General features: G+C 42.4%; 1 protein-coding gene across 2 annotated transcripts in view; it reads right to left on the reverse strand.

The window, feature by feature from the left end:
• The window catches only part of BTBD11 (BTB domain containing 11), a 286,082-nt gene that overhangs the window by 29,747 nt on the left and 234,498 nt on the right, over nucleotides 1–21,837 (reverse strand). For both annotated transcript variants that reach the window (XM_044991926.1, XM_044991934.1), the window contains exons 6-11: nucleotides 19,379–19,468; nucleotides 15,443–15,544; nucleotides 14,254–14,347; nucleotides 14,014–14,149; nucleotides 11,343–11,563; nucleotides 8,248–8,426 (exon numbers count right to left, since the gene is read on the reverse strand). In XM_044991926.1, the coding sequence (XP_044847861.1) occupies nucleotides 8,248–8,426; nucleotides 11,343–11,563; nucleotides 14,014–14,149; nucleotides 14,254–14,347; nucleotides 15,443–15,544; nucleotides 19,379–19,468 (822 nt within the window). The remainder of the gene's footprint in view (nucleotides 1–8,247; nucleotides 8,427–11,342; nucleotides 11,564–14,013; nucleotides 14,150–14,253; nucleotides 14,348–15,442; nucleotides 15,545–19,378; nucleotides 19,469–21,837) is intronic.

Here is a 21,837-nt window from a genome sequence, read left to right on the forward strand (position 1 = left end):
TTTTACAATACAAAAAATAAAATGAAAATTGCGATCTCCTCCAGTCCCTACCTCCTGCCAGAAAGAGTTTGTCATTCTGCATGTGACTGATCCTAGAATACAACAGCATCCAGGCACTGCTAAGAGATTAAGGACCCTTGGGTGGATGCACAGGGAAACTGGGGATGAAAAGAGTATTCCTGCCCCACCCCATTATTTAGGATCAACCAAGCTGCAATCCTTGGACATCCTAGCACAAAGACAGCTTCGGGCTAGTGCCCCCACTGGAGCTAACCTCTACAAAGAAGGGAAAGGAGGGGCAGTGAGAAGATGGGGACCATGGCTTAGAGCTGGTTAGAAAATGTTGGCTTTTTTCCCCCCTCCCACAGAAAACTTTCATTTTTCAGAGTAAATTTGAAAACCAAAATATTTTGACTTGGAACTCCTTCTGCGGTGCCTCATGTTCCCATTCTCCTCTACAGGGTGGGCTCCTGTGGTTGGACTACAACTCCCATGATGCACCATGATCTCCTCTCTTGGACATGGGAGGTAGTGCATCATGGGAGTCTGTGACCATAAGGAATGTACCTCCAGCCAGGGAGCCCAACCCATAGAGGAGAATGGGCACATGAAGCAACCAAACTACAACTCCTACAAGACACAGTGGCAGCATTTCCAAATCAGAATATTATGGTTATCAGTCAAAATTCATCCATTTTCAAGAGCTTGGTTTTTTGAAAGAATTTCAAAATATTCTGTGGAAAGCAGAAACTTTTTGTGAAAAATTTTGTTTTTGTCAAAAAACCAAAGTTTCTGTTGAAACAGTTTCAATGGGAAAATTTCAACCAGCCTTGTAAGGCATGGTGCCTAGAACCTCAGGGAGATACACTGCCTCCTGGATCTTCCCCTAGGGCACTGGGGTTAACTCATCTTCACAAGCTGTGTTCTTCGGTTAGTCAATTTCAGCCCCTCACGCTGCTAGGGAAATTTTCTAAAGGAGACCCACTTGATTATACTCTGTTCAGTACAACATACAGTACATTCAGCTTTCTCATCCTCCAACCCAAAATCGTGGATTGTCCATGGCCTACTGGGGAACCTTAAGATTTCCAGAAGCTGTGACTGGCCCTTCACTTTAACTGAAATGGGAAGGGGAGAGAGGAGTGGAAGAAAAGAGATCAACAGCACCTGCTGAATTGGCCAAAACATTGGAATACTCTGAGCAACCTCCCCCAGAAATTTGTTTTAAAATACACTAAACTTGGCAGCACAGTAATAGGACACCCATCTCCTCCTCTTCCTCTCTTTGTTAAGTTTAAATTTATAATTATTCTCCTTCTTGATGTCAGATATTTCAGGCCTTTCCTATTGCTCCTGTTGCTTCCAGACATATGAAAATTGTTTTCCCAATAGTTAATGCTTCTTGCCAGAAGCTCATAAGTGCTGTTATTTCTGAAGGGATTATAGATATTATAGAAATGTAGAGCTGGAAGGGACCTCCAAAATTCAAGTCCAGCTCCCTGTGCTGAGGCAGGACTAACTAAATCTAGACCATCTTTGGGCAAAAATTTTAAAAGCACATAAGTGACTGAACAGCCTAAGTTCCATTGACTCTCAGTGAGATATAAGCTCCTGAGTCACTATTGAAAATGGGATTTAGGCACCTAAACCACTTAGACATTTTTGAAAATGTTGTCCTTCATCTCCCATTTCTGTTTGTTGCCTGTTTTCTCTTTTCTCCTCCACTCCTTCATCTTTGATCTCAACTTCTATTCTTTTTTTTTTACATGTTTCTACACCTACACCTCTCTTTGTCTTATCTTCTATTTTATCCACTGTCCTTGACATCTCCCTCCTCCTGTTATCTTGTTCATCAACCTAGCTGTAACTGTTCAGGCTTCAGTGTCCAGATTCTGATCCAGGGATGGATGGAATTAACTGTGATTCCTAGAAATACATTTATGTGCTTAAAATAAAGCTGATTATTGTTCAAAAATTGATTGTTACCCACTGTGTACAGAACAGAGCTGGTCAAACGTTTTTCAAATTTTCAACAAAATTCATTGCAAATTTGTACAAACCTTTTTTTGCTATTTTTTGACCAGCTTAGAAAGTTGTTGACATTTTTTGGAAAACTGAAATTCTGAGGAAATGGTTTTGTAAAACAAATCTGCATTTTTTAGCCAGCTCTCCTATAAAGCCTGGTTAATAACCTACTTAATGGACTATGCCCTGGATAGACCTTGAACATCACCAGTAGGAACAACAGGGAAGTTACCGAATGCTACTGGATTAGGTGAATGGGTGAAGGCCCTCCCAGAATATTTCAAATAGTTTTTGTCTGGTCAATGCACCACCAGGAAACTGGACATATGGAGAGTTCTCTAGTGTCAGGCCCTGATTCAGTAAAGCGTCTCTGTTCATGACAGTTATTAAGTACAGGCAATGGTGTGTAAACATGTGCTTAGGTGCTTTTCTGAATTTGGGCTTCAGATAGGATCCAATAGAGTGGTATATACCAGCCCCATGCCCACATTATGGAAGAGGCTAGGTGTAGGGGGCAGTGAGAAGGTGGCAGGGGACAATATTTGAAATTTTTAAAGATTCATATCTGAAAACTATCCCAAGACATCTAAAGACAATATGATATTAACATCCATGGACAAAGTATGCACTAGATGATGTCAGTTCTTTCTTTGATACTGCTGACAACTTCTCTTGCTGTACTGCATGGAACTCTGGTGATTTTAATTTGAATCTTAGTACAGAGCAAGCAGTATATTTGAGATCTGAGACCAAACATACTCAAAAGTTTGGGGGATGTTTAGATCTGGGGTTTTAGTTCAGGCTCATCTTTAGTTTAGGTTCTAGGCCAGGGGTAGGCAACTATGGCACGTGTGCCGAAGGCAGCACGCGAGCTGATTTTCAGTGGCACTCACACTGCCCAGGTCCTGGCCACCAGTCCCGGGGGCTCTGCATTTTAATTTAATTTTAAATGAAGCTTCTTAAACATTTTAAAAACCTTATTTACTTTACATACAACAATAGTTTAGTTATATATTATAGACTTATAGAAAGAGGTCTTCTAAAAATGGTAAAATGTATTACTGGCACGTGAAACCTTAAATTAGAGTAAATAAATGAAGACTCTGCACACCACTCTGAAAGGTTGCTGACCCCTGCTCAAGGCTGTAGCTTTCTTCTCTGCTCATTACCAGAAGCCATATTACAGTCAAACTCTGCTGGAACATCTCAGAGAGTTCACTTTTGTAAACAAGAAACAAAGAAAAGTCTCTTCATGGTGACATTTTTAGCACAGACTGGAGGAATGCACATACTCTGTAACAGGGCAGAATAATAATCCAAAGCCAGTTTTGCATTACATAAACACACATTTCTATTGGACAACAGAGGTTTCAATGAGAAGTTTTGTGAATTTTCTTTGGGTCTTGAACCACACAGCACAGATGTCGACATACAATAATTCAGTGGCATCTCTTTCTCTCTTCTTCTACTTTTGCAATAACAAGATCTGCAATATCTTGAGAGGGGTCAAAACGCTGCTTTCTGCTCTATATAGCATCTAAAGCTCATCTCAGGGCTGATAGCTCCTTACTGGAGTTATCTCCTTACTGTCTCCTACTTCTGTCTGTAAACTACTCTAGTGGCTGGACATGAGTTTGCATGGTTAGCAGCCTCATTTTTCCCAAAAATTGCAACATTTTTCCTCATCCAAAGGACCAAGTCCTCTGGCAGACCACTACTTTACTGATAGGTTTAGTGTTGCAAGCTTTGCTGGATCTCTCTTACAAATAATCCTTCAAACCGTGGTTGTTCTCTTTGAGTTCTCCTCATCCTTTTTAGTGATACTGCCTTCTCTAGTACATCTTGTTCCTGGCCTGGTGAAGGGTTCATGCTGACTACCAGCATTCCCCCTCAGGGCTGGACACATGAATGATCTGTGCATTCTGATATTTCTGTCTCAGAAGCATGGAAATATCACTGGATTATGCATTTGCTAAAAAGGGAGAGATACTTAGAACCATAAAGGGAAATTAGGAGATCAACTCCCATTGAAAGTCAACGGGAGCTGGGTGCCTAACTTCCATTTGTGCCATGGAAATCTTCCCCCAATTGTCTCAGTACATTTGCTAAAAATTTACTGACTGTTCTTCCCATGCTTTCACTTTCTGAGAGGTAATGTTATCTAGGACTTCCGCTCATCCACACACACCCATCTTGCCTGATTTACTAGTTTTTGTTTCCATACTTTGTTCCAAAGTTGGAGTTTCCAAAAATATGTTTTTCTTTCTGTGTTCAGCAGCAGCATTTCAGCATTTAAAGGGGAGCAGAGAATGCCAACTGCAACCAGTCAGCTAGCAAAACCCTGACAGCAGTTCTGCCTTGCTGCAAACTTTCCATAGGAATGTTTGCATCTGGATCCTAAAATCTGGATCCTGCTAGGGAGATGGGCCAGAGTCCCAGAGGGACGCAGGTCCAAGTTCTGACATTTTGCACTGTGGATGCAAGTCAAGCCGTAGACCCGAGTCTGCCTAGTGCAGTATGGATGTGTTAGCACAGCTGTGAGACCTAGGTCCAGCAATTGCAAATCCAGATTTACAATGCAGTGTGGGCACTTAAGGACAGGCTTTAAACACCAAGTTCACAAGCCCAGTTCCCACTGTCCCGGGCTTAGTGTGCAGTGTAGACAAACTCTAGGCAGCTTGGGAACTTCTAGGACTGTTTCCTCATGCAGAAGCTCAATTTGTGTGAGGGCAAGGAAGGTCTTGTGGCTAAAGTACAAGAATGGGAGTAACCAAACCCATTTCTTTTCATGGCTCTGTCCCCGTGATTCTGGGAAAGTCACTTAGGCCTCATTTTTAATAAGTGGCCACTGATCTTGGGTGCTTCAACTTCTAGGTGCCCAATTTTAGACAGCCTGGGCCTGACTTTCAGAGCTGTAGAGCACCCTGCAGCTCCCCAGGATGAAAATTTGGCTGCATGCCTCTCTGTGCCTCAGTTTCCCCATTTGTAAAACAAGGATAAGATTGACCTATTTCACAGGGGGATAATGAGGCTCAATTCATTGATGACTGAAATTACTGGATGGATGGAACTATTTATAGAAGTGCAAAGTGTGGCTACTCTTAAATATAAATTGTCACTCAAGAACAATACACCAAGAATCATATGCATCATATGGGACGTAATATTTTATATCAACCAAGAAATTTTTAGTGACTTCTGTCTCCTAGTTACTTATTTTACCTTTATTTTCCCCCACCACACTTGTTAAGGAAATGTTTGGGGCCAGCCTGTGGTATTTAGCAAAAGAGGCATAATCCCACTCTGAGCTCACAGCACACAAGGGAGGGCACATCCCTTTGGATAAATCATACTCCCCTCTCTGCAGCTGCCTGACTCTACAAATTGGGGGGCAGGATCTGAACCATAGGCCTGCTCCTTCCCCACCCCTCTATGTATGGATTTCCATCCCTGGGTGTGCACGGAGGGAACAGTCTCTGCTCTGGCCCTTGTATGGAGTATGCAAGTGGGGTGGGAGGCGCCTTGAACCAATACTTTCCCCACAGCTCTCCCACGCCATGACCAGGGACAACTTCGCTCTTTGTAGGATCTTTCTCCTGGAAAGCTTCTAAAGGTTCATTGTTTCCTTCCAATATTCTTATGTCCCTTTATTTTCTGTTTTACCGAAACAAAAGCCATTATTCAGTCTTTGCTGATTTTCACCCACATTTTGGAAATGCCAGAACTCTCCAGACCCAGCTCCCTTCTCCAGAAGGAGAGATGGTGGCTCGCCAGCCTGGACCACCCATCTCTCCTTCTGGAGTGGGAAGCCAGGGCAGAACTGCTGGAATGAGCTGCTGGTGTACATTCCGTTGTCCGTTCCATGCCCACCACATACACATTACTAGCTTTACAGACAGCACAGAGAGTTGTCAGCAATCAAAGCAAATGAAAGTTAGAGAACTACTTTTCTTGCTAAAATGGATTGAAAACGAAAAGCTGTATCTGAATACATTTCAGAACAAAAGGGGCTTTCCTGAAAGTTTAAAAAGACACAAAACAGAAGAGTGTGATATCTACCCTACCTGATATTTACTCTGAAAAACTCCAAAGATTTTGTTTTTGCACCGATTTTCACTGATTTTTTTAAACTTTTGTTACAAACACTAATAAATTCCCAAGAAATGTTAAACAAAATGAACACTGAAAACAAAGGGCCTTAGACATACTGTACATGTTCTAGCCTTCTTTCTGCAAAGGAGCTGTTCACAAGAGACCATTTGGACAAGGCCATGGCAATAATTCTTGCCATTGGCAGACATCTTGCAAGTCTTTGCAGTGCCACGCAATGATTCACTGTACAGTTAAGAATATGAAATGATATGTGTGTATATATCACAGAATCATAGAATATCAGGGTCGGAAGGGACCTCAGGAGGTCATCTAGTCCAACCCCCTGCTCAAAGCAGGACCAATCCCCAACATATAGTGTGAAGGCAAGTTGGATAGCATGGAATTTCTATCTTACTGCTTTTTTCTGCTATTTCAGTTTTTTCCCCTCTCCCCCGCAGCAGTTTGGCTTTAAAGTGAACCCAAAGCAGAACAAGCTGGCTCTGCTTTGCTACAATGCCTCCTACAAGACAGAGACTCCTGAAGACCTATTCTGATATGTCAGAGGGGTATAATTCTGTCTAAATAAATTATTTTAAAGCTGCCACGTGAAAACCACAGGCTTCGGCTGTAGTCACCCAAGAAAACAACAATTTATCGTATCCTTCATCCCAGATTAAAGTTCCTAAATAATCCCTGTAAAGGTTGCAGTCCAATTAGTTTTATTTCATCTTTCAAACAGAATAGCAATTTGCTGTCCGGTGTTGGATAAATATGCATTAGGCCCGTTGAGAGGTCCACACGTTCCAGGATTTAAAATAATTTCCTCAAAGCTATGTCCAGAATCCTCCACAGATACCTATCCAGCATAAACTAATTCTGAAGTTGAAATTCATAGGAGCTAGGGGCAGGATGATCTCAATAACAGGCCCTCGCCCTGGAATTCATTCCTACAGGAATATAAATTTGAGCCCAAGCCCTGGCCACTTTTGGAGTGGAATGTAAGAAACATCTGTGTCTAGGTCTCAGACTAACTGCTAGTTCCACAATCTTTTCGTATTCAGTGAGTAGGTCAAAACCTCAGCCTTTTAACATTAACTAAACTGCTGCTGCAGATTATATGCTGCCTACATTGGTGTTCAGGAGGTAGGTGGGAAATGTTATTCATTGTCATGCTAAACAAGCAACGGAGGCCTTATTAATGTGTATCCTAATACATCATTAAAATAATAAGCAAATAGTTTTGATATCAGACTCCTGCTGCTTCTCAATTTGGCCACTAAAATACTTGCTTCTTGTCAGTAATAGATTACGCTTGATTGGGGCTTTTTGGGAGAGGACTTGGTTGTGTTTTGAAGTCAATGGGAGCGGCAGGGGAGCTAATTTTGGCTGAATCAAGTTGGAAAAGAAAATATCCAGCCTTCATTGGGGGAAGATATTTCCACTTTCCCTGGACACCTGCCCCAGCTCTATTTTAGCTGAATACTTGTGTGTACCTCACTAAAAGCTCAGGTGTCTGGTCAGAAAAGGTCAGATTGAAGGAATGATATTGGAGGGGATGTGTGGCACTGGACATTAGGCCACCAAGATAGTGGAAGGTTTTTTTCCATTGGTTTTCAAAGGTAAAGAAATAGATATTCTCTGACCTAAATAGGTTGTGGGGTTGTGTAAGTCCCCACAAAGCTCTCACATGGGGGGCAAAAAAGCTTGTGAAAGGATAATATTTAGATCTGAAAACTAGCTCAAGAAATCCAAAGCAAATATGAATATTAGCCTTGCTGTATGGCCCTAGAAAGCAAACTAGAGAGAGAGATACTAACTGTGGTTGACTCAGCTATCAACATCTCTTGCTGTACTACAGTGGCCCTTGTGACTTTAATTTTACCACTAGGCTTTAGCTTCTGTTGTCTCTCCAGCTCACTGTTAGTGTCAGTATTAAGCTGTCCTAGCAATAGATGTATATAGCTGTCTTTTTTTTTTTAAACTCACACATCTGCACTTGCAAACCAGGAAACAAATAAAGAAAATCTCACACAGTGTAATGAGTTTCAGGAGAGCTGTGTAATATTGTAGAGATTTTGGGGGGTGTGTGGCGGTTGTGTTAATTTCTTCAAAATCCACAATTTCTCATACCTTACTTGCTTTCAGTATCTCAAACATCAAAGGCAACCCATGTGTGATGAGCTCCTCAGTGTACTCTTCCTCCTGAATGGATTTAAATTCCTTTAACAAGCATTGGATGAGAGGCCTTCTGTGCTGCTGAAAGGAAGTTCGCAACGACTCCAACCATGTATGTAGCGTCCATGGAACTCCTGTACAAAAAGATGAATTTTAAAGGTGTGTGTATATTCCAGACCATCACAGAATGAGGTGTAGTTAATTTATTCTTTAATTGTGTGACTTTAGGGCTTGTGAACGATGCCAAATTGAAAGCCCTAGAAATTGATCTCCTATTTACCCTACAAGTGCTGCCCATCAATATGCCTCAATCCTAATCTGCAGGGACACACCTCTGAGTATAAGAAGATAGTCCAGTCCCAGGTTCAATTCCCTGCTCTGCCACAGATTTCCTGTGTGACCTCAGGCAAGTCACTTAGTCTGTTTCTGTGCCTCAGTTCCCCATCTATAAAATGGGGATAAGAGCACTTCCCCACCTCACAGTGGGTGTTGGAAGGATAAATTTATTACAGAGTGTGAAGTACTTTGAGACCTACTAATCACAGGTGCTGACTTTTGGTTTTGCCAATGGGTGCTTTGTACCTTCTGGTTTCACTGTGCACCATGTAAGTACTCCTGCCACCGACTGGTGGCTCATGGGTGCTGAACACTCCCTATTTTTTTTTCCAGTGGGTGCTTGAACCCCAGAGCACCCTCGGAGTCAGCACCTATGCTACTGATGAAAAGTGCTATATAACAGCTAAGTAATGTTATTTAGCCTCGCTGCTGAGCCAATTAGTGTACACTGCCGTGGTGATTTGTGATGTGGACCTCATCTGGGAACTAGATTTATGCCACCACACTCATTTGCAGTGGGCTACCAAAGAGCCATGAGATAGTAAAAACATTTTGTCACTGCCAACTTTGGCTGGATTTGAACCAGTGACCTGGAAAGGAAAATGTTTATATCCCCCTCATCACTCCTCCAAGCTATGCATCCTCGCTTATGTGGATACAACATCAGGTGGGTAAGAAGGTCCCGTTTTTACAGTTACTTGTCAGAGCAGAAGTGCACTTTAAGAATGTAAAAGAAATTGCTACCACACAGTAAATAGTAAAACATGCAGTAGCAGAAGTCAGATAAATTAGTCCAAATCATAGTCATCAAGGAATGGATTGTAGACCAGCCTACGTGCTTGCGTGAGGGCCATTATCCTGGTTGACACGAGGGATTAAACTGGTGACTTCCAGAATTAAAAGAATAAACTGCTACAGCTTGAACTAAACAGTCAAGCCTCTTTAACAACTCGTACCCTCGGGGATCGGCACAGTGTGGGGCCTGTAACACACACTCACCAATGGGTTACATTTGCAGAAGAGTCCGAGAGGAAATGTACCCCCCATCCTCTCTCCTGTCCACACCCCGGACCTTGGGTCCTCATAGGTGCTGCATACCTACTACTCCCCTCCACCCCAACAAGAGGGCAGGCTCTCGAGTCCAACCCTCCCCTCTCCCACTGCCATGAGATCCTTTCACTTTCACTTAGTAGGAGGTGCTTTGCTAGACCAATTGCACAACCATTCCATCCCTTTGCATTTATGCAAACCTGTTATAGGTTGTAACTCAGAGTGGAAATCATGATCCATGTGACAGGATTCCAAGACTCAGTGTTCTTGGATATGGTGCTCAGAAGCATGTTTGGAAGCAGATGTCTTTTGGTCTCTCACTAAGCACTGATTAACACATGTGGTAAAACAGTCAACAACCAGAACAAAATGGTTTCCTTGAGCACTGACTGACTGGCCCTGGAGAGGGTGTTTGAAAGGGCCGTAGAGCTATGCAATTAGTGTGCTGAGCAAATTCACTGCCTTTCTCTCCTCGCAGGGTTGCAAGCAGTAAAAGGGGGAAGGTTCTGTGACAGTTGGGAGGTTGGTGCTGGGAGGAGCGTGGTGTTTGGAAGCAGATGGGTGGTTGTGAGAGCTGGCGCATGAAGAGCTGGAACAGCTGCCCCAGAGCTGATGTTTTAGATGGACACCTAACGAAGCAGAGGTGAAGAAGCCTGCTGGTGGGAGCCGGCCCTAGCAAATCATCCTTCCTTTTGAGCAAGTCATCAGAGTGCTTATTGGGAACCAACACGTGCCAGAGCCTACAAAGCTGAGCAACTGAAGCATTTTTAACGAATGAGTCAGTGTGCCTGGCATTCTACCAAGAACTGGGGCTGAAAAGGCCTGGTGTATCAGCTCTCCAGCACCTCCATGTGAGGGGGTGACTACAGCTGCAAGTAGGTCATGCTCTGTGACTTAGGGCTGGTCTATAGTGGGGGGGATCGATCTAAGATACGCAACTTCAGCTATGTGAATAGCGTAGCCCAAGTCAAAGTACCTTAGATCGAATTACCTACCGTCCTCACGGCGCGGTATCGACGTCCGCAGCTCCCCTTGTCGACTCCGCTACTGCCGTTCGCGTTGGTGGAGTTCCGGAGTCGACAGGAGCGCGTTCGGGGATCGATATATCGCGTCTAGATGAGACGCGATATATCGATCCCCGAGAAATAGATTGCTACCCGCCGATACAGCCGGTAGTGAAGACGTACCCTTACACCCAACTGCCTGATGTGCATCTGAAAAATGTTGTTTGAGTTTGTCAAATTGGAGTAGGTGGCTGACGCGCCGATTCCATTCATGACGGAACATAACAAAAAGAAACCTGTCTACATGTATATGAGATTTACCACATTTTGTGATGTGTGGCATACATGATTGTGAAGAAAAAAGCAACGCACGTGCCATGCAGGGAAGATTATCTTAGTCAGTCGTGGCTCCTTGGCATTAAAACAAAACGGACTCAATGGACCCTTCAAGAGTCACAGCTTTACACCCAGTTTGCACTGACTTACTCACCTCCCTCATTCTTCATTCCCACACATGTGAAAGTCCCCCAATTATTGCTTTCATAAAAACTCAGGAACATTCAAACGTGGTCAGTGTGAGTGACAGGCATCGCTCCCACCAAAACATACATGACAGTTGTCTCTCATGGGAGGTAAAGTGCAGACGACATCAAGACTGACCTATGCTCCTTATGTCAATAGTGACATCCACATATCCATGCTCGGCGCTGTGGTACATGGCTTCTTTAAGTGCTTTCAGTTTGGCCTTGCTGTTGCGGCTGGCGCACAAAGGAGCTGGTGCAGCATCTGCCAAGTCAGTTCCCTCAGCCAGTATTTCCTCCAGGGACAGAATATCACTTTTCTCTTTCTCTGGCTGAGCAAGCAGCTTACGAAACACATTCCTGTCAGCCACAAAGCAATAGAGAGAGAAAATCAGAGTTAGCTACTGTGTTTTCCTTCTGCCTGGGATATTTTCTGTAACATAGCAGGTTTGGAAACCTATTCAGAAGGCCAATCAGGAATTATTTTAAGAAATGTTAATTCACATAGTGCTCAGTTCCTGCAGCCCTCATGCAGGCAATACTCCTATCAGTTCAGGAGTTATGCCTGTATCACAGCTGCAGGACTGGTTCCATTGTTCTAACGAATGGCAGGAGCATCATACAAATGTCATGTGTACAGCAGAAACTTAAAACAGAAACTTATGATCAAGCAGTGACTGTTAAATGATTAAAAGCCTGTGTGGAAAACCTTGGCAGACTCTATCCCATACTACGGGGAAATGGAGTTGTCTTTAGAAACACTTTAGTGCCTTTCACAAAGGATGCATTTAGTAGCAAATAATTGATAGAGATGAAACTTGAAAAGGGAGCTGTCTAAAACCACTGAAAACACCATCACTCTCAATTAACAGTCAAAGCAGTCTCGGTAAAGCTGGAGCTACTAATCATTCAACTACATCAGGCAGGGCAGGTTCAAGCAAAGCTGGGACCCCAGCTGCAAAGCCATTTATTTGGGCCCTGAGCTGCAAGGCCCCAAACTCAGCAGTAGGCATGATACTCCATCCCACCGGGTTTGGAGCAGTGTAACTCCATTGACTTCAGCGGAGCTACTCCTGGTTTACGGTGTTGTGAGAGGAGAATCGAGCCCAGCATGCAATTTCTCCCCAACCTCCCACCTGCCTCATGCACTTATGATAGGGTAGCGGCATACATTCAGTTCCAGGGGTAGGGGTAGCGCTTAATTTGTAATGACAGAGGTGCCGAGGCTCAAACCATTTTTTTTTTTTTTACTTTTGTAACTGATGTGGCAAGTCCAGAGGTGCCAGGGTGGTGAACTGCAAGTCCTGGCACAAATTAAGCACTAAGTAGGGGTAGGTGGCAATGTGTGTGCGTGAGAGAGAATAAACAGGGTGTCCTGAATAACAGGGATGTCTAGCATGGACTGCAGGTATCGAAGGCCAGGGGAGGCTAAGCCTCCCCTAACCTAGGCTATGGCCCCGCCCATGCTCCGCCCTGAGGCCCCGCCCTTATTCCCCCTCTCCCCTGAAGCCGGCAAGGACTCAGCTCCATCTGGCAGCCTGGAGCTCGGGTCGGGGCTCGGGTCAGTGGCCAGGGGCAGCTTAGGCTGGTGCTTGGGCCAGCTGGCGGCCTGGGGCAGCTTGGGACAGCTTGGGGATCTGGCCAGCAAGCGCAGCTGGGGCAGCTCAGGTTAGCTGGCGTGGTTGGGGCGGGCCAGCCAAGGCTCTTCTGGCCAGAGTGGGAGGGCGCTCGGGGCTCCGTCGGGCGGGGGGCTAGCCTCCCTGAATGGGGGGGTTCACCTGCCGCCCATGATGTCTAGAGGTGTGTGTGGGTAGAGGAATAGTGGAGGGAGCTTTCCTGTAAAACTAGTTCGAGGAGTGGGGAGAGTATGAATCTGTGATGTGCCTCAGCTGGTGCATAATAAAGGGGAAAAAGCCTTGATTTCCACAGGGGACGCTGCTCTGCAGCGCTCTCTGACAGCACGACATATCTCCCACTCCACACCATTAGGCACTGCATGAACATTTTAACAAACTCCTCCCCTCTCACCCCGCCCCTGCAGGGGGCCGCTCTTTGGCTGCAGATGGGCAGCATTGTCTGAACCAGCCCTGACAGCTACATAGCATACCATTAGGCTGTTAGCTCTTTTCTCTAAGCAAACATAATGTAGATACTGTCTCTAACCTGCATCTACGTTCCTCTGGAAGGCTACAAGTAGAAAAGTATGAATGTGAAGGTCCTAATACTAATCCATAATATTGTAATTAGTACCTGGATTTTGTACAAATAACTATTCATACATATCAGTTTTTCATTTAATTTATTTTTTAATCTATAACATGCCCCCAACACGCTATCTCTGGACACATACATAACATTAACACAAACAAAAATATCAGCACTTACAAAAAAACCCACCTTTGTTTAATGACAGTTATGGCTGCTGCAGAAAACACACACCACATCCAAAACCTTTAGAAATATGTAAATACATTCAGGGAAGTCTCCAGCACTCACTGGCACTTCAGCATTGATGAAAACTTTGTAAACAACAAACTGCAACACTTCAGAAGGCATTCACTTCCATTTCCACATACCGAAAAAGCAATGTGCACCTCAAACTGATCAAACTCATACGCTAACAGAAATCCCTAAATCCAATCTCAAATCTCCTATACCAAAAGAGTGGCACATCTGACTGTCACACAGTCCACACGTGTGCAGCAGGATTCTACTTTAACACTGAGGATCATACATCGGTCCACCCACATCAGCCTCCCAGGCAAACCATAATCACTTGACCCATGCAACTAGACCCATTCCCACTCTACCTGTGTCCATGTGCAGCAGCCTGACTGAAAGAGTTCATGTCACCTTGTGGAGTCATGGAAATTCCATTTCTGTACATTGTTCCTATCATCGGGTCAGCCCCTCGCTCCAACAGCAAAGTCACCAGTTCAAAATTTCCTGTACGCCAAGAGAGATTTTAATTTTTTTAAAGTCCAATATTTTTGCAACTAAGTCACATTTCCCAATTGAAGAGTTTATTCCAGCAGGAGGAGAGTCCTTACCAGCAGCTGCTGCCAGTTGCAAAGGAGTTTCCGAGTAATTTTCCTCTCCATGCTCTAAAGAACCTTCTACCTTTGCTCCAGCATCCAGCAATAGCTATAAAGAAAATTGACCATTTATAGTTGTTGGTGACATTGCAGAATTCAGAGTTTATGAATAGTGAGGAACTGGAGTCTAATATTTCTCATTATTCACACATCAGATGCAGTGAAGACAAGTGACATGCACATTTTTCTTCTATTATTCAATTAGTTCTTCTTCACTCATTATACACTATCAGACTCCTAGAGTGTTAGTGAATATTCCAAAGCCAAACAAGTATTATCCAATGTTCCCAATCTGGGCATAAGATCAGCGGTGTGAAGTAATGAACTAGATTGAGGCACTCGAACTTGGCCCAGCCAACAGCCTCACTGACAACTTGCCTGGAGCCCCACAGAGACACGCACTTTTAATAAAATGGATGAGATTTCAGTTGTCTCCATCTTTAATAGAGAGATGTTTCCACAAGAGACAAGAGGGTTTCAGGAACACGTTGTAGCAATGCATGCTGGAACCTGCATTCTCCTGGGGTAAATTTCTATTTCACTATTATTATTAAAGATGACGGTGGCCATCGACAGCACTACAGAATCTGAGGGGACACATTCAACCTGCCTTTGGCCATCCCTACCCTAGATCTCCTTTGTCTGGTGATTCATGAATTGTGCCATGTCGACACAATTACTTTGAAAAATAATCTCTCTCAACTCTTGATATGCCATACCACAGAGCCAACATAGTCACGTTATTTCATGCCTGGATAAAGTGATTGAGCACTCCGACTATGGAACAGATCAGAGGTGGGGTTTTTTTACCCCCGAAAAAACAATATTTGCATTTATTAGAGTATTATAATACATGTGATAAGAAAGTGTAATGAATGAATAAACAAACAAACACATACAACAAATGGTCAGAAAGGAGTACGAGGAGTTGACAGACTTTCTTTGATGCAACTGTACTTTAAAACTGTCCTATTTAAACCTCATATTGGTTAAGATTTGGGTGCAGCGATCACTATACCGTATCAGTAAATGATAGAAGTAACCAATATGAATATGAGAGGGGTACCAGTCTTGAGATGGATGCAGATTATAACCCAACTGGATAAATAAAAAGTGAGATGCAGGTAGGGAAATACAGTAATACCTGAACTACAGGAATATGTCCATGCAACACAGCAAATGTCAGAGCTGTCCAATGGCGGGTCTCGGGGTGGACGGATGGATATTTATGAGCAGTACTGACAACCTATAAACAAATTAAAGTTATTTTCTTTTAAAATGGCCTTCAAAGAGCTTTAAATAATAAAACTCAACCTGCCTGAAAGATGGGCACATGGGTGTAAGTGATAGAAAAAAAATCAGAAAGAGCACTTTATAAAATGGCTGGTTCTATATATTTTTTCCAGCAGAGTTTTTACTAATGAAGAATTTACTTCCACTAGAATTTTTCATGCTGTTTACTGAGAGATTGATTAAAGCTCATAGCAAATAAAGTCCTTTTTCCAACTGCTGTTGCTCCCTCTAAATCACTGCCCCCAGCAACTTTTACAGAGTCAAAATTTGCATGAGTGCTTATACCAACGCTCACTGAGGAGGTGGAGATGGGAGGGGGGCTCTGTCAGGATGGCTACATTTAGGGACATTTCCTATTGACTTCAGTGGGCTTTGTATTATGCCCATTCATTCTTCCCTGCTACTGGGATTGCTTCACAGCATTCTGAGTTTCTCAAAAATCCTGGTGTGAAAACCTGAAATCAATGGGAGTTTTGCCACTGACTTCAGTGGGGCCAGGATTTCACCCCTGGTCTCAAGTTTAAAGACATGTAACCCATGGTGCTGCTCCTTGGCTGGAAGCAGACTGTTTAAAATGGATGGAGCATAGCACCAATTAGAAGATATTTAAAAAAAAATCTGTTTACTACTTTCTCCCCTTCTAGTTAAATCTAAAGGTGTGCTGGGCCCAAAATAACTAAAAACTGTTTTCTTTAAACAAAAAACCTTTAATTTTCACACCAGTCCTTCCTCCCACTAAGCATCAATATCTAAAGCCTCTAATCTTGACCTCGGGCAACTGATGTAATTGCTTTGTGCCTCAGTTTCCCCATCTTTAATATGATGTAACTCCCAGGGATAGTAACATTTAATGAAAGGTTAATGGAGCATGATACCGAAGTGCAAAGAATTAATTAATTAATATTATTAGTAGATAGCACTGGTAGAAGAACTGAAGCTGGACTGAACGAAGCATTGGCCAGCCACCCGGTGAAAGGCAGGGAGTTTTACGTTCACCATCTTACGTCCATAGGGTAGCAGGGCTCATTAGCGCAGCGTCAGATGCTTGGCTGCATTAGCAGCCAACACGGCCAAGCTTCTGACATAACATCCTGCTAGCCATCCCCAGGGTTAACATCAGGGGCGAGGGCAGAGAGGGAGTAGCTGATGTGGCAATCCTGGTTTGCCAGTTGAGAAGAGCTGCATGAGACAGTTGGCTGTGTCATCCACCCCTGCCAAAGAGAAACCTTGAGTTCCTGAAATCACTTTGCTCTGCTCTGCACACACAGAGCTCTAAGCCCAGAAGAAATGTGCTGAAGTCTAAACTTAGCCCTGTGACTTCTTGGAACCTGGGAGCATTGAATAATGAATGGGGTTCCAGCAGTAGAGGGAGTGAATGAATAGGCTTGGTTCAGGATAAACTAGTCCCCAAATGTAACCATGTATCAGCTAATTACGTCCCATCTCATGTGGATTGGTATTGGCACAGGAAAGCTCAGGGAACTCCCAGTGGCATACACTGAGGAAGCGCAAGTATTAACATTTTATTTTATTTCATTTTTCACATTTGAATTCTTTTTAGTTAATTTAGTGCTTGTGAATAGAGTGAGATTGACAACCCTGGAGACTGAAGTCCTCTAATTTTCTACAAAACAAGTACATCACAGGCAAGCACCCCTCTAGGGATTAGAGCAGGGGAGTCAAATTCATTCTGTGGACAGAGCCAAATTAAATCTTCAATTATGATCTGTTTGCTGTAGAATGAGGGTAGCACATGAGTCTAAATTTGTAGACAGAGCTGAGTTCTCACTGAAAAATAAGAGTAAAATATGCCCTTATGTAGACACTAAGGCCGAGATTTTCTAGAACATCCTCTACATTTGGGTACCTTTATTTATTTATTTATTTAAGATACCTAGGTTGGGCTTTTCAAAAGCACTTACCATTGGGTTAACTCTGCTCCCATTGACTTCAGTGAGAGTTTTACCACTGGGGGTTGAGTTAGGTCAACAATGAGTGCCCCTCTAAGGCCTGACATTGACATTTGGTAAATACAGCCACGCCTCTTACTGACTTCAATGTGAGTTTTAGGCACTCAGCATATCAGGAATCGGTCCCTGGAGTCTAAACTTGGGGGGGCATTCGAGAGCGGAAACATCCTGAATTAGAGGTCACTTTTGAAAATTTGGCCCAAAACTTCTATTTAGCAAAGCAAAGCGGGGAAAAAAATATACAGGGCAATTTCAAGAACACTTATTTCACCCTTTGTTTATTGGGCCTATCTTCATGTAATCACCCAATTTACACACACTACTGTGGAAATTGTATATACAAATTAGCTGTATAACTGCACAACTTAATTATTTGAATATCCTGCTACAGAAGTGTCATGATTTGATTTTAGGGAGAACTCTCCTTTGAGATCAACCAGGGAGGTTCACATCCCTCTGAAAGCTCTTGGTTCAGGTTGTCTTCAGACTCAGGAACACAATACTGCTTACATTTACATCTAGTCCAAGTTTAGAAGGTTAGTTACACAGCCACAAGGACTGAACTCCCTTTTTATTTGTAATGAAAGATTGCATTCTGCAGAATCTGAATTTGTTAACAGGGGCCAGAAAATAAGAGATCAACTCAGAAGGCCAGGTGTTTGACACCCTGGGTTGCAGGACAGGTGAGTCTCCATGCCTGTCAAATCTTTGGCCTCTTTACTGTGACTGCTATGAAGAGGGATAATTTTTGCCAACCGATGGTTGATTTTTTTGTTTTGTTTTTTTGTTCCACTAGGAACTGAACTGAGCTGAAATCAACAATTGATTTAACATAAGCCACCGAACAGCAATCAGATAGTAACGACTGTCAGTCACTATTGACCTGAGTGGATTCAAAGTGGTGACTTACAGCTGAAAAATTGTGTCCTGCCCCTAAGTCCCCAAACCATCCATTGTCCTTCCAATTACATTACAACAAACAAAGAAACAAACAAAAAGTAAAATGTCTCACTGAAAGTAGCAATTACACTTTAATGACAGCTTTCCTAAATCCAAACAGAACGGATGGAACACAGATAAGTGAATCAGGCAGTTTAATTTATTCATGACCTCAACAAACTGAAATGATAAGTATTTGAAAACAAACAATAATTCATGTATTTTAAATGGCTCTTTAAAAACTTACATACCCGTGTTGCATGGAGTGGCATAACAATCTATTTGGTGGACAGACTCTATGTTTGTTACATACATTCACCAAGAGATATTTACATGTTGGAAGCCCCCTTCGTCCACCAGCTTTCATCAAAGCCATCTTATAAAACACAACAATGTACCTTATACTACTTGTGTGCTGTTGGGCAGTAGATGGACATCTCAATGTATAAAAGTTCTCAAACTTGGGCAGAGGCATTTGAACAGTGTGCCGTCTCGACCTCTCCATTTTAACTCATCTGCGATTCAGGAAGTCCCATCCTTTTCATTAGAATTGTGACTCCTGAACCAGCAGCTTACAGTTAAAGTTCGGGGGCTACATTTTATGCTAATTTACACTGTGCAATTCCAGTGAAATCAATACTATTACATTGGGTTTAAATCACTGACAAACTGGCCCTTTAAGTGCAATGGATCCCAATACTGAGCTGCCCTGATAAGTACTGTGATCATTTAAATATTTATTTCAAATCTTAATGCCTTTGGTAACAGAATTTTATTTTTAAATGCCTTTGGGTTTTCCTCCTCTGCTATAATTGTAATGGGCTGTCTGAGATATAAACAAATAAATCAAAGTTGTAATCATAATAAAATGTCCTCACCTCAACATTCAAATCTGCTCCAGCATCTAGTAGCATCTGCACCATAGCCTCATCACCCCTGACACAAGCATACATCAGTGGAGTCATGCCCTATTCATTGTTTGGAATTAAAAAAAAAGAACAAACCAAAGGAATTGACAAATTTACAATAGAATCTTTTTAAAAAAAGAGTTAGTGCTTTAAATGTATATTGTCAAGATAAACACTAAATATTTAACAAAATCTTACCTCTGTTACAAACTCTTTAATATTATTAACAGCTAAACATTTTAAAAATCTATGTTACTGTCATCATGTATGTTGTTTCCTTTCTGCGTTTTACTCAGAACAATGAAATCAGATGTGTCAGTTTCATTTCCTAGTTCTGGTTTACTAAATAAAGAACAATGTTGTCTTTGAGTTCCCAATAGTATGGGAATGTTTAAATCCAAAGCAATAAGATTTCCAATGCAGTTAAAAAATAACAAATGAAAACATTTCCATTCATATTAAGGTTTTTGTAACTCTTGTTTTATAAAAAGTTGAGTCTATACTTCTTGACAATATCCCTTTAACAACATAATGAACTCCCTTTAGATAAGTTAGACTAGAGCTCTGTCTATTGACTGTCAGCATTGTTAGCAGTTGGAAACCTAGAAGCTTTGTACACAGTCCTAAACAATGACTTAATTTTAAATGAAATGCCAGACAGCATTGTTTAAAGTTGCTAGCTCTAGGGATATGCTGCCCTATGTTGATGAAAACTAGGTTAGCTGACCCTTCACTACAGAAACTCTAGACTGAATTTGTATTAGTCTGGAATACCCACTGCAGCTGATCAACATTTCCCTTAAGGTTAGTGTTATTTTGGCAATGGAAATAAGTCTAGATGAAATCACAATGGTATAATTAAATCTACCAAAATTACAACACAAAAAGCTATTTATTAAATAAAAGCAGGGAGGGTCAATCAAGAGTGTGTTTGTTCCATGGGAAGTTTACCATTGGACCATGGTACCTCTACTACATGTCTATTGTCTGTCTTATGGTCCCATGTCAATTTCCTGTCACATGATCAAACACTTTCTCCTTAACCTGTCCCTTGCTGTAGAGTGAAATTATTAACAGAGACAAATGAGGTGGACAGAATGAGCAGAAACTGAGCCACTGCACTGTTCTCTCTAGCAAGAGCCGAGCACCAGCATTTTTGCTGAATTAAATGTTATTCACATTTTCCTTGAGGGCAAAAAGCCTCTTTTTCCAGGCTAAGGTTTGGTGGGTTTTGGGGGCAGGTGTCTTTTAGTAAAAATAAAAATAAAATGTCGGGCCTGATGTGATGAGCATCTTCAGTGCCCACCGTAATCAGTGGGTATTAGCAGGATCAAGTCCCTGATTTGTTGTTGAGAAACATGTGCTTTTAAAAATATATAAAGTAGAAATGGGGGTCCTGACCCCATTACTCATGTGAATAACCCTGATTCTGTCTGGCAGCTGCACTAAAGTCAATGAGAGTACCTGGGTGAGTACAGATCACACTCAAATAGGACTTGATCTTGCTCCTATTGCAGACAATAGTAAAAGTCCCCTTGGACATCAGGGGTCTATGGTCAGGCCAATAGTAAGCTGTATAGGATCAGGCTCTATGTCTCACAAAAACTGTATGCAAGCGTTGAATTTTGGTAACTTGAGGATAATTTTTAGAACATAAGTTAAAAAAACAATTTAAGAAAATAAATACTTAACACAAGGAGCAAATCAAATTTAAAGTTAAAATTTTACAGAAAAAGGATTAACAAAACAAATGTGGACCAGATCCTGCAAGACATAGCGCGCACACAGACTGCTGCACCACTCTGCGGACTTGAATCAGGCTCTGTCTGAGCACAGCAGTCTGCCAGCACACTACAAGTGAAATCTGGACCCATTGATGCCAACTGGAGTTTTGCCACTGTTTAAAATGGGACCAACGTTTCACCCTACACATTGCAGGATGGGAGCCTAAAAGTTAATTTGAGATTCTGCTCAGCCCCGTTCTGCGGTTCTTCTCACTGCTGTTTTTACATATGCCCATCCTGGAGGTTTGCTCTGTGGCTCAAGCTTGATCTGCATCATTGCATGAGATCTCTCACTTCGTATGTGGGAGGAATGGATTTTTAATGAGCACATAATTAGTGCTCAACAAATAATGAACAACACATGCAATTAGCACACAGGGAATTTGTTTTTTGACAACATGAAAAAGTTGTTCTTTCAATATTCAAATCACTGGCGGCTCAGTCCTGCAAGATGCAGACTCATTTGGCCTGATCTGGCAAAGCACTGAAGCATATGTTTAAGTCAAATGGGACATAAGCATCACTTTAAAGTTAAGCACGTGATTCAGTGCTTTGATGGATCAGGCCATATGGAGCAGCACTTTGCAGGACTGACTCCTTGGAGCACAGCAATTTTTCTAGGAAAAGTTTCAAGGTGTAGAATTA

This window comes from Mauremys mutica, chromosome 1 (genome assembly GCF_020497125.1).
Source record: "Mauremys mutica isolate MM-2020 ecotype Southern chromosome 1, ASM2049712v1, whole genome shotgun sequence".
Lineage (NCBI taxonomy): Eukaryota > Metazoa > Chordata > Testudines > Geoemydidae > Mauremys > Mauremys mutica.